General features: G+C 35.9%; 1 protein-coding gene and 1 long non-coding RNA gene across 2 annotated transcripts; both read left to right on the top strand.

Moving 5' to 3' along the window:
• Positions 1–458: 458 nt before the first annotated feature.
• On the top strand, positions 459–1966 carry LOC107598314 (uncharacterized). The gene is made up of 2 exons (XR_001610544.1): positions 459–635; positions 743–1966. It is a non-coding gene; the product is annotated as an uncharacterized lncRNA (long non-coding RNA).
• Positions 1967–3269: 1303 nt separating this feature from the next.
• On the top strand, positions 3270–10111 carry LOC107598313 (beta-1,4-galactosyltransferase 7-like). Its single transcript, XM_016289612.1, has 6 exons — positions 3270–4000; positions 6745–7074; positions 7180–7405; positions 7495–7578; positions 7663–7767; positions 9217–10111. The coding sequence occupies exons 1-6, from the start codon at positions 3948–3950 to the stop codon at positions 9370–9372; spliced, it is 954 nt and encodes a 317-aa protein (XP_016145098.1). The 5' UTR covers positions 3270–3947; the 3' UTR covers positions 9373–10111.
• Positions 10112–11931: the final 1820 nt, after the last annotated feature.

The following is an 11931-nucleotide window of genomic DNA, read 5'->3' on the forward strand; positions in this document are numbered from 1 at the left end:
AATCATTGACCTTTTGGTTGACTGTTATCTTCATCTGAAGACCAATTGTAGGACGTTGCCATTTTGATTGTCTGTCAGAGAAGATTCTACGAAAAAGCTATTCTAAAAAATCTATTAGTACAAGCAAAAGTGCTATAAAGGTGCGTCTCATTTCAGTTTTAGTTTGGCTCTAGTTTTGTATTTATTCCAGTTTATATGAAAAAAAGGTTCATGTAGCGATTTATATCGCTTTTCCTGTCCATGTCACAGATAAAACTGAGTCGATCTTGACTTGATATCCTAATGATTTTTGGCATAAAAGAAAAATCTATAATTTTGATCCATACAATGTTTTTTTGGCTAGTGCTACAAATATACCCCAACGACTTAAGACTGGTCTTGTGGTCCAGGGTCACAAATATAATTTTTCTTTTTTATTGTGTAGAGCACCATCTAATGTTCAGTGGCTACCTATTCAGACAGCTTTTGCTTTTGAATCTTTGATACAGCGTGTTCACTTGGACATCCAAGTTGGTGAGCATACAAACAACTATGCAGAAATCGCTGCCAAGGACAAGCTGACGGAGCTGCAGCTGAGGGTGCGACAGCTGATGGAGCAGGTGGATCAGGTCCAGAAAGAGCAGAACTATCAGAGGGTAAGTGCTCTGTGGGGTTGAGGTTATACAGAACCAGTGATAAAACATGGTATTTCTGTCATATGTGTGCACGAATGATCCTAATCTGAATTTTCTTCTCCTTCCAGTATCGCGAGGAGCGCTTCAGACAGACCAGCGAGAGCACCAATCAGAGGGTCCTGTGGTGGTCTATCGTCCAGACGCTGATCCTGGTGGCCATTGGGTTTTGGCAAATGAGACATCTGAAGAGCTTCTTTGAGGCCAAGAAATTAGTATAGAACTGTAGTCCGATTTTTTTTATTAAGTTGTGATGATTGTCAGTTGATACAGTACACGCAGCATTTTGAAGATTGCCTGCTTCATGTGTGGTCAAGGCTGCTGAAAAGTCAACATGCTCTCAGTTTAGTTCCCTCCCTAAATTGCCCTCTTTTATCCTGCATTGAGATTTGTCTTACGCTGCTCGTTTCAGTGCCACACCCCATGTAATGTGAACCTAGTTTCTGTCCAGAAACACATTACAGTTTGTTACTGTTTGGAGGTGATAGGCACTCAACAAAAGCAGTTAACTGGATTCAAAACACAAATTGCATAGTGGTTGCCTTATCATTTGTTTCAGAAAGCTGATGAAGACATTAACTATTAACTGGGCTGCAAGTATGACGTTTTTCCTAAATGACCTTGGATTATTTGCTTAAACATTTACAAGACAAAAATAACCGAGTTTATCCTGGTGGCAGGTGTAAATGTGTTCTGTTGTTTGGTTGTGCAGTAATTAGTATGATATTTAAAGTTTTGCTCAGAGTGAATGTTTCTTGGCGTTTAAATTTGTATTCTTTATACAGTTGGTTGATGTTTTCTTTTCTATACCCCCAATTTTATATTTTTTTGCTGTCAAGAACACTCGGATCATGTTAGAATCAGGCCGCCTTCCCTTTTGATAGCTACAGTTTGATGCCGACCTCAGTGATTTTGAATAACCGTGTACATGTTTGAAATGTATATGTCCAAATAAATGGCAAAATGTAGTTATCAAAGGGTGAAATGTTTAATTATGAGTACTTGACACATTGAAATAAATGCTATCAAAAGGTTTTATATTTTTAATGAATACCCATTAGCTATCAAGAGTTTTTCTGTTTCCTTTGAAAGCCGTCTTACACAGACATTATCATATTTTTCACATCTTTTTTTCTATTGTAGAATCCTCAGGTTGATGTAGAGATTTCAGTGGTTTATTCACTCTTAAATTGATCTGCCCAGAATACACTGTAAAAACGATATTTGTGATTTGCTCGCTTTTTCAGATACCATAGCTGGTGTCATTATGTTGTGTTTTCTTTCCAAAAAAACAAGACTGCATGTTGTTTTGTTACGCATAGATTACCGCTCACTGAAATGCTTTGCCATCACATTTGTATGGTTGAACTTTTTTGTTTTGTTTTTGGTCATTTTAGTTTGTGAACAGCCACTGGGAAATGGGGTTATTTTTTAAGTAGGGGCGGGGGAAGGAAAATTTGTTGGCGAGAAATCTACCCTATAATTGCACTCAGAAATAAAGTTTCCCACTCTCCCCAACATTGGCTTAGGTGTCTTCATAATTACTTGGTCAAACAACTTCTTCAAGATTTGAGGAATTAATTTACTAGAGGAGAGCAAAACTTCACATTTCCGCAAAATTAACTAATGTCATTTTCATTACATAGATCTATTTAACGATTTCAACTATTCAGAACTTTAAAAATGTAATTGGATGTATGATGTTTTATTTACTAGACCATCTACAGCTGTTAACCACGTCCGATTCGTGATCGAATCTTTCTTTGGTTCGGATCTTTTCAGTGAATCGGTTAAGCGGTCTGCAAAACTGTTTTATTAAAACCTGCGAAACGTATTTTGTTTCAGCTAATACATGTAAATATTTTGTTTCATGTAAATACATCGTTTATCTAGGTTCTAAATAACGTTTATGAGCTAAATGAAGATTGCAACACACTGAACGCAGGACACGAATAACTAAAGTAAACACTTAGCTTGCGTAATGAACATAATTAACAGTGCTTTGTGCGTACCGTGAAGCTTTAATGGAGCGTGTGATATTCTATTGGAATGTCGAATCATGGCATAGATCTATTTAACGATTTCAACTATTCAGAACTTTAAAAATGTAATTGGATGTATGATATTTTATTTACTAGACCATCTACAGCTGTTAACCACGTCCGATTCGTGATCGAATCTTTCTTTGGTTCGGATCTTTTCAGTGAATCGGTTAAGCGGTCTGCAAAACTGTTTTATTAAAACCTGCGAAACGTATTTTGTTTCAGCTAATACATGTAAATATTTTGTTTCATGTAAATACATCGTTTATCTAGGTTCTAAATAACGTTTATGAGCTAAATGAAGATTGCAACACACTGAACGCAGGACACGAATAACTAAAGTAAACACTTAGCTTGCGTAATGAACATAATTAACAGTGCTTTGTGCGTACCGTGAAGCTTTAATGGAGCGTGTGATATTCTATTGGAATGTCGAATCATGCGTTAGCGTTAAAGAGTCACTGAATCGTTTTAACCGGTTCATTAAAACGAACTGTTCTAAAGAACCGATTCTCAGAAAAGAGTTGAATTTTCCATCACAGCTGCTCGTTAGTTAGTCATATATCTGTACATTTTTTTGTATCACTGTTCTTTGGTTACCTATGCTTTATGCATATAACGGTATTCAAATATTTCTGATTATGTCTCTAAATTAATTGTACCGGTCAGAAAAATCATAGGAACTTTATTTCGTACGTTGTTTCCAGAGGAATATCTCAGAGACGGACGGTTGCAGCCAGCGTGTGGTTTTATTTATTTTGTCACGGTTGTCACTTAAGTTTTTTAACGGTTACCGACAATGACGCGCCGTATAAAACAAGCGGAAACCATATAGTATTTCTGAGGCATGTAAAACACGTCTAAGTAATTCAGACGAATGTGTTAACCGTAAAACATTACCGCGAGCTCGTGCGCTTGTGTTTTTTGTCGGACCGTCATGAGTGACGTGTACCTGAACGCACCACATTTTCTAATCATAACATCATGAAATATGTTTATGACTGCGCTTTACGCAGGATAGAGTACCTACAATGAGAGAAATCATTCAAGCCGGCCGCTAGGAAGAATGGGATTTAAAGCCGCGAGTCATTTGTGCTGGAAAGAGACGAAAGACGCTGTTGCAAACTAGGAATGAGAGTTTAACATGTAGATGACATGAGCTCAAGCTCGAGGCTGTGTCAGTGAAATACTCGACCTGCTCGCGTGCCACAGCGCTGCTCTGAGAGGCTCAGAGATGATGTACTCCTCACGGAGAAAACCTGTGCTGTATTTCAAAGATGACCGAAGGTAAACGCTTCAGGCATAGCATGCATATGAACGTGCGGCCACTCTGGTGTGTGTTTTATGTCGATATAATCTTATTCCGATAGATGCATTGCTATTTTAGCTTGCTAGTAGTTGTCGTTTAATGTGTTTCATCATTTGAAGAAGTGAAAGTCAAAGGGTGCAGCGACATGGAGGGCTTCAGTGAGTATGAGGCATGTGTTGAGAAGTGTGTAGAGAGTTTTAACCCTGGAAAGCCTGACATGTGCAATAATAGGCAGAATAAATCATTCCCAGAGGACCTGCTTATTGGACCTTTAGACAAAATATGAAAGAAAATCTTAAACGTTAATGTTTGATGCATCAGGCTTTTATGGCTCATATAGTATGATACAGTGAGAATATGGAGCTCAACACAACTTGCAATGCAAACTAATGATGATTAAGAGCTTAACAATTACATGTTCCTTTAAATATGATGCATCAGGCAGTTTTGATACTCATGTTCAGTGTTGTGGGTGACGCAAGTTACGTAATCAGATTACTTTTTTCAAGTAACTAGTAAAGTAACGCATTACTTTTTAATTTACAAGAGAATATCTGAGTTACTTTTTCAAATAAGTAACGCTAGTTACTTTTTTTTGCAATGTATTGACTGTCAGCTCTCCTGTCCTCATGTTGAGAGAAATCAGATGTTACTGTAGCTCTAAAATAAATATGAATATGCATTAATTCATCTCACTCACAAAAAACACACTTTTTCAGTATTCCTCAAAATGAATAAAAATAATGCAACTCAGAATATGACGCAAACCTGCAATTAAATGTTAAACAACACAAATATGCTTTATGTATTTAATCCCATTCTATTTGCTTCTGAGCTTCGATGATCCAGTTCAAGCGTACTAATAAGCACTAATTATTCTAGACAAACACTTGTCTTTGTTTACTGCTGAAGTGTGTTGAAATGTCTTCTTCTGCATTCTACTGTACAGACGTACATTTACTTTCCTTCAGCCTGAGGCTTATTCATTTCACTTTTGGTGTGAAAAGGCTTTTATATTTGCCAAAAATATAACTTTTTTTATTTTAAGACGAAACAAGCAAGCCCTGTCCAGATTTAAAAAGTAACGCAAAAGTAACGTAACGCATTACTTTCCATAAAAAGTAACTAAGTAACGTAATTAGTTACTTTTTTAGGGGGAAACGCAATATTGTAAAGCCCCGTTCACACCAAGAACGATACTATAAAGATAACGATATTAGCGTCCACACCAGCGAACGATATCGTCTGTTTATTCTAAGCGCACGCGCGTCTGCCGCTTTAAATTCTTGAGCTCGTTACAGCAGGATGGATTCTGATTGGCTGTCAGTGTTTTATCGTTCATCAGCTGGAAAAAAATCGTTTTGAAAGTGATCACAACGATATCGTTCCTCTGTATCGTTATCGTTATAGTTGTGGTGTGAACTATGCTATTCTTTAATATTGAGAACGATTTTTAGAACTATATCATTATCGTTATCTTTATAGTTATCTTGCTTGGTGTGAATGGGCCTTAACGCATTACTTTTAAAAGTAACTTTCCCCAACACTGCTCATATTTAATAAAAAAAATTTCTAGATAGTCAAGCAAACGTCATTTGCATCAGTCCGGTAAATGTTCATCTTGAAATATTATTAACAATAGGCCTGTATGTAATTCTTACAAAAAAAATCAGTAAAGATTTTGCAGCAAAAAGGCCATTTATTGGCTTAAAATGTATAAACTATCAGTCAGATAACAGAAAGGGTATAGTAGATTGTGTACTACAGGTTTTTAAGCAAAGTTGTAATCATTTTGGTACTTTTATAGGCCTTAGAAATTCATGTATCAAATATGATACCTTAGGCTTTATAGGGTTAAGTCTGATTGAGCAAGATGCATGAGGTCCCTGAGGATCAACAATACGTTTGTCAACCAGTGTAGGTAATGCTTGCAGTTGTATATTGTAAGTTGCTTATGCTAATTCATTTTGATCAACTGGCTCACTAAAACTCGTATTGTAAGCTTTTTGTAATGTACTTCAAAGACCCTATGAAATCATAACTAGTTGTATTACTTTTAGGCCATTTCTGTTAGCTTTTGAGTCACATGCAAAATTATTGTAATAATAATACAAAACTTTGTATTAATTGTAGAGTATTTCTCTTCTTGGAAAACTAACCAAAAAAGTATTGATGACTCATCTTGCACTCATTCATTTTGTCCAATCAAATGCTCTCTAGAATGTGAATGTCCCTCCCACTAATATTGCTTAAAGGTACAGTCACATTAGTTGAATTTCATGGGAAAAAGGCGGCCTATTGTCAACTGTAGCAATGTATGAAGCAACATGAAAACAAGTAACTTTCTGTTGGAGAGCACTGCAGATTTGCAGAATCAACATATAGCTGTTGTGAAATCTGCATAGGGAAATCTTTTGTGCTCCCACGAAATTCCCAGTTGCTTGGATCACTATTGAAATGACTGGATTTTGCACTCAAAAAAGTTTGATAAATGTGACTGCACCTCACTTCTGATTTGAATTTGAGCTCTAATTCCCGTTTTAAAGGGAAATACGCCAATTTCATGCATCAAGCATTTAAATGGGGTTTTTAAAGCGTATGGGGGCCTTTAAGTATTGACCACTGATGTTTTGTTTGCAGGGACTGTTGTGGTCCATTTATTTAGTGCTTGAACACAGTTGTGTCAGTTTGAGGTTTCACACAAATGTATTCATGTTTCCAGTTTTCTGTCGAGGAAATGCACCGTCTGGAAGCTCTTTGGGCTCTGCATGCTGTTTGTTTTGGGCTCTCTTCTTTGGGTGCAGCTGACTTGTTCAGGAGGCATGAGCCAGACGGTTGGGTCCAGTCACCTCCCTCACCAGCCCTGTCCTGTAGAGAGACAGTCGTCGTCTGCTGATGACCCATCGTGGGGCCCTCACAAAATGGCCCTCATTGTGCCATTCAGAGAGCGCTTTGAAGAGCTGCTTGTATTTGTCCCTTATATGCATGCTTTCCTCAACAAAAAGAAAATACGACATAAAATATTTATTGTAAACCAGCTGGATCACTTTCGGTGAGTACCTTTCATTGCTGGAATAGTTTAGGCTCCCCCGTATGTATTTGTTCTTTTATTGAAAGCCATATCCATTGCACAACAGTTTGTATGCATGCTTTTCAGGTTCAATCGGGCCTCTCTTATTAACGTTGGGTTTATGGAAAGCGGTAATGACACCGACTACATTGCAATGCATGATGTGGACTTGTTGCCTCAAAATGAGGATCTGGACTATGGATTCCCGAAGGAGGGTCCCTTCCATGTGGCCTCTCCAGAGCTTCATCCCTTATATCATTATAAGACGTATGTTGGAGGAATCCTGCTGCTTTCCAAGAAACATTATCAGCTGGTAAGAAACCTGAATACTTGTGAGTATTGAATACTGCTTCTGAAGAGAATTCGTTCGCAATTACAATCGCTTGTCATGTGTGTCTGAAGTGCAATGGGATGTCGAACCGCTTCTGGGGATGGGGAAGAGAAGATGACGAGTTTTTTAGAAGACTGAAAACAGCTGATCTTAAGGTACTTGAAAATGTTTGAAAAATAAAGAAAAGATGTTATCTTTAGCTGTATTTCTGATTTCATAGATCATTTTGTATTTACCAGCTTTTTAGGCCAACGGGTATTACTACAGGAACTAAAACATTTCGACACATCCATGATCCAGGCTGGAGGAAGAGAGATCAGAAGCGGATCGCTGCACAAAAGCAGGTAAAAAAATCTGGACTTTAAAAATATGTATACCTCATATGACATTCAGCAACATTATGGTTATGTATTAATCATGTGATACATTTTCCAACCTCAAAAAAAGTTTAATTTTGCTTTCTTTAAATTTGTTTATTTGAATTCTTTTGATGCCATTTATCAGACAAATGTCTAGTAAGTATATATTTGATCTACCTTTCATAGGTTAGATGTTTAGTGTAGTGGTCGACCGATATTGGGGTTTATTTTTTTGACAGCCGATGCCGATATCTTGGAAAGCAGGGTGGCCGATATAAAGCCGATATAATTGTGTTTATTTTAATTAATATTTAAGAAATTTTAAATCATTTGAAAATGGATTAAAAAATAAATTTGTAAAATAAACGTACTTATAGTTTAGGTGACAAAGTATTTTCCATAAATATTTATTAAAAATATAATTAAAAAGGAAGTAAACTGTAACCAACAGAGTTCAAATAAAGCCAAGGTAACACTCATTTTACATACAGCACACAGTGAAAATGACATGAATATGACCGTGGGCAAATGCATAAAGCGCAGCATAATTTGAAATCACGAATTTAATGTTTAAAGCATTCAGTTTGCACGGACCGAAAGTCACGCAGAGAACACGCGATCATGCAGGTCACACGCACACTTCACAAGATCTCACAGCTGGATTCGACTAAGTTTGCAAGGTTTGTGAAATTACATTTTCATTAGCCATTCAAAGATTTGTTTAAATGATGTAAATGCATATTTGCTGAATGCTGACGGCAAATGAGAAAGTATTATAATGTTTGCCTTTCTATTACTAATAATATAAAAGCAATCGTTATAATACTTTTTGTATACATTTTAATTCCTTTATTTAACAGTTCTATCTGATTATTAGACAGACTTCTATCTGTATTAGACAGAACTGTTAACGACGACGGCGAACAAGAGGGAGAACGTGAGCACTGTGTGCTCAGGCGCTGCTGCTCTCAGCGCCGTCAAAATAAAAGTCCCGCCTCGAACACATCGGCCAAGCAGAAAAACTTTTCGGCCGATATTTGAAAAATGCCAAATATTGCCCGATATATCGGCCGACCACTAGTTTAGTGAGATTAATATATTTAGCAAGGTACATAACTAGAGACAGTAAAGACATTTATGATGTTACGAAAGGTTTCTATTTCAAATAAATGCTTTCTTTTGAACTTTCTGTATATTGAACAATAAATATTGAACAATGTATATTGAAAAAATGTGTTAAAGTTTCTAAAAAAAAAAAAAGAACTACAAATGAGTATGCAAAGCAAATATCTTTAAAAGAGCATGCCCCCGATCCGCGCAATGTTCTCATCTTTTTTCCCACGTACCTGTCTGCATCTCTGCTCTCTCATGACACACTGTCGTCATGCAGACCCCTTTCCTAATGTTTGGATTCGTGTCTGTCTGCGTTTTCAGGAGCAGTTTAAGGTGGACCCAGAGGGTGGCCTGACTAACCTCCGCTACAAGGTGGAGTCCAGACAGGAAGTGACCATCAGCGGAGCTCCATGTACTGTCATCAACACCTTTCTAGAGTGTGACCTCAGCCTGACCCCATGGTGCCAGTCCAGCTAGTATGCTTAAGCAGGACCTGTAAAGCCAGAATGATTCGCATTCTCCTTCTGTGGCGGCAGGAAGGCTTTCACAGATCACTGGTGCCAGTCACACTTGAAAAATCACCCTGATCGGCTAACCAAAAGGACTTGAATATGTGACTGTGGGAAAATAACTTTCTCTAAGTTTTTATTTTTATAGGACCGTGTTGTTGGCTTCATCCATTAATTTTTGAACTGAACTATGGACCAATGTCAGGTACTGCACTTTGAGTTTGCATCATCTACATTTCATATACGAGCATCTAAATGTCCGGTTTTTAATGAGTTTTATAATATTTTAGTTGTAGCAGTGGCCTGTTTTGGACCGTTTCTCTTAGTGCAATTGTGAGTATTTTGCTCAGCCATGTCTTGACAGAATTCTGTTTCTTTTCGCTTGAAAATCACGTCTTGAAAAGGACAATATTATATATATGAAAGTGTTTCGACGGTACTTGGATTGTATTTGCACATTATTCAGTATTTATATAAAAGCAAAGGTTTCCTAGTTTCAGTCTTTGTACTTTTCTCCCATGTTTCAGATGCATGGAATGCTGTTACTCTTACACTCACAGGATTATATATAGATCTTGTCGAGGGGTGAGAACCAGAAGGGCGTAAGTGACATTGCACCGACTTTACAGGAGGGCCAAAACAAAAATTGACCATAGTTTGATCTGATTTTGTGTAATGATTTCAATCTTTTATAATAAAAAATGTGTACACGCATGGATAACGGTATACTTTTTGAACACGATTTTAACATTTATTCAGGAAAAACAAAAATTCTAATTTTTTTTTTATTTAAAAAAAGTCACTTGCGCCTTTTTGGCACCGATGTTTTATTCAATTTTGTGTATAAAAACATGGGCGCATCTGCTGACAATATGAACAAAACATTACATTAAAGAGTTGAAAGGAAATAACAATCCATTATGATAAAATAAAATATCACATAAAAAAGCCTTTACATCAAATTAGATTAATTTGACTGAAATGGTCATCTCAGGCACTTAACAATTTGGTCAAATGGTTGATTTGTAAAGCCTTTATGACTTCCTTAGAATTAGAAAATTAAATATACAAAAATTTATTTGAAATACATTTATTTCATGCTATACTACAAATACGTTTACATATTATTTACGTATCACTACACTGGTATACTTAAAGTTTGCTAAATTGGAACAACTAATTTTGTACTTAATGCACTTTAATTGTAAGAAAGTAGTGCTGAAGTATATTTGATTGTGCTAAAAGTGAAACTATTGCAAGTATACTTCAGGTACAATTTAAATATCATGCATTTAAAGACCGATATTATTCGAAGAGCATACAGTCCTCATCAATAGTGACATTAAAACACATTTTAGGCTTAATATTGAGAAATGTGCATAAGTAGTACGCCAAATAAAGTTTAATTAATTTTTTTTATATCAGTAAGTATCGAGTGACATGTCAGTAAATAGACAGTAAATAAAATGTTAATAGATTTGAACTAGTGTGAATGTGTCGTAAAAAAATGTTTCAGATGGAATTGTGAATTGTACATGAAATGGTAGCCTACTCTGATTGGCTGACTTGTAAAGCTGTGTCTTTCTTTTTCACAGCAGTGATCCCAGGTGGACATCTGTGTAACGTTTTACTCGCTGCATTTCTTGTATCCTTTCCCCAGTACTATCCTTTGTCTATGTCTGTCTGTCCCTTCTCTGCATTCTTTCTCTTGTGTCTAAGCAGTAACTGAGTGCCTATAGGATAACACCCATAGTAAAAAAAAGTCATATATTTATTTCATACCAAGTATAGTTCAACTCTATTCATATATTTACTGACATATTGCTCAAGACTTGCTGATATAAAAATTATAATGAAACTTTATTTGGACTACTACTTGTGCACTATGTACATTTCTCAATATTAAGCCTAAAATGTGTTTTAATTTCACTATTTATGATGGTCTTTAAATGCAAGATATCTAAAGTGTACCTGAAGTATACTTGCAATAATTCCACTTAAACGTCAGTATATTTTTATTTGGACTTCAGCACAATTAAAGTGCGTTAAGCACAACATTTAAAATAGTTCCAATTTAGCAGACTTTAAGTATACCAGATTAGTATACTAAAAGTACAATTGCAGGGTATTTTTATTAAGTACATAAATATGTAAATGCATTTGTAGTATACTTAGCATGAAATAAATGTATTTCAAATACATTTTAGTATATTTATTTTTCACTTGTGTCTAAGCAGTAACTGAGTGCCTATAGGATAACACCCATAGTAAAAAAAATGTCATATATTTATTTCATACCAAGTATAGTTCAACTCTATTCATATATTTACTGACATATTGCTCAAGACTTGCTGATATAAAAATTATAATGAAACTTTATTTGGACTACTACTTGTGCACTATGCACATTTCTCAATATTAAGCCTAAAATGTGTTTTAATTTCACTATTTATGATGGTCTTTAAATGCAAGATATCTAAAGTGTACCTGAAGTATACTTGCAATAATTCCACTTAAACGTCAGTAT

The sequence above is a fragment of the Sinocyclocheilus grahami genome, unplaced genomic scaffold (assembly GCF_001515645.1).
Source record: "Sinocyclocheilus grahami isolate Dianchi unplaced genomic scaffold, SAMN03320097.WGS_v1.1 scaffold250.1, whole genome shotgun sequence".
NCBI lineage: Eukaryota > Metazoa > Chordata > Actinopteri > Cypriniformes > Cyprinidae > Sinocyclocheilus > Sinocyclocheilus grahami.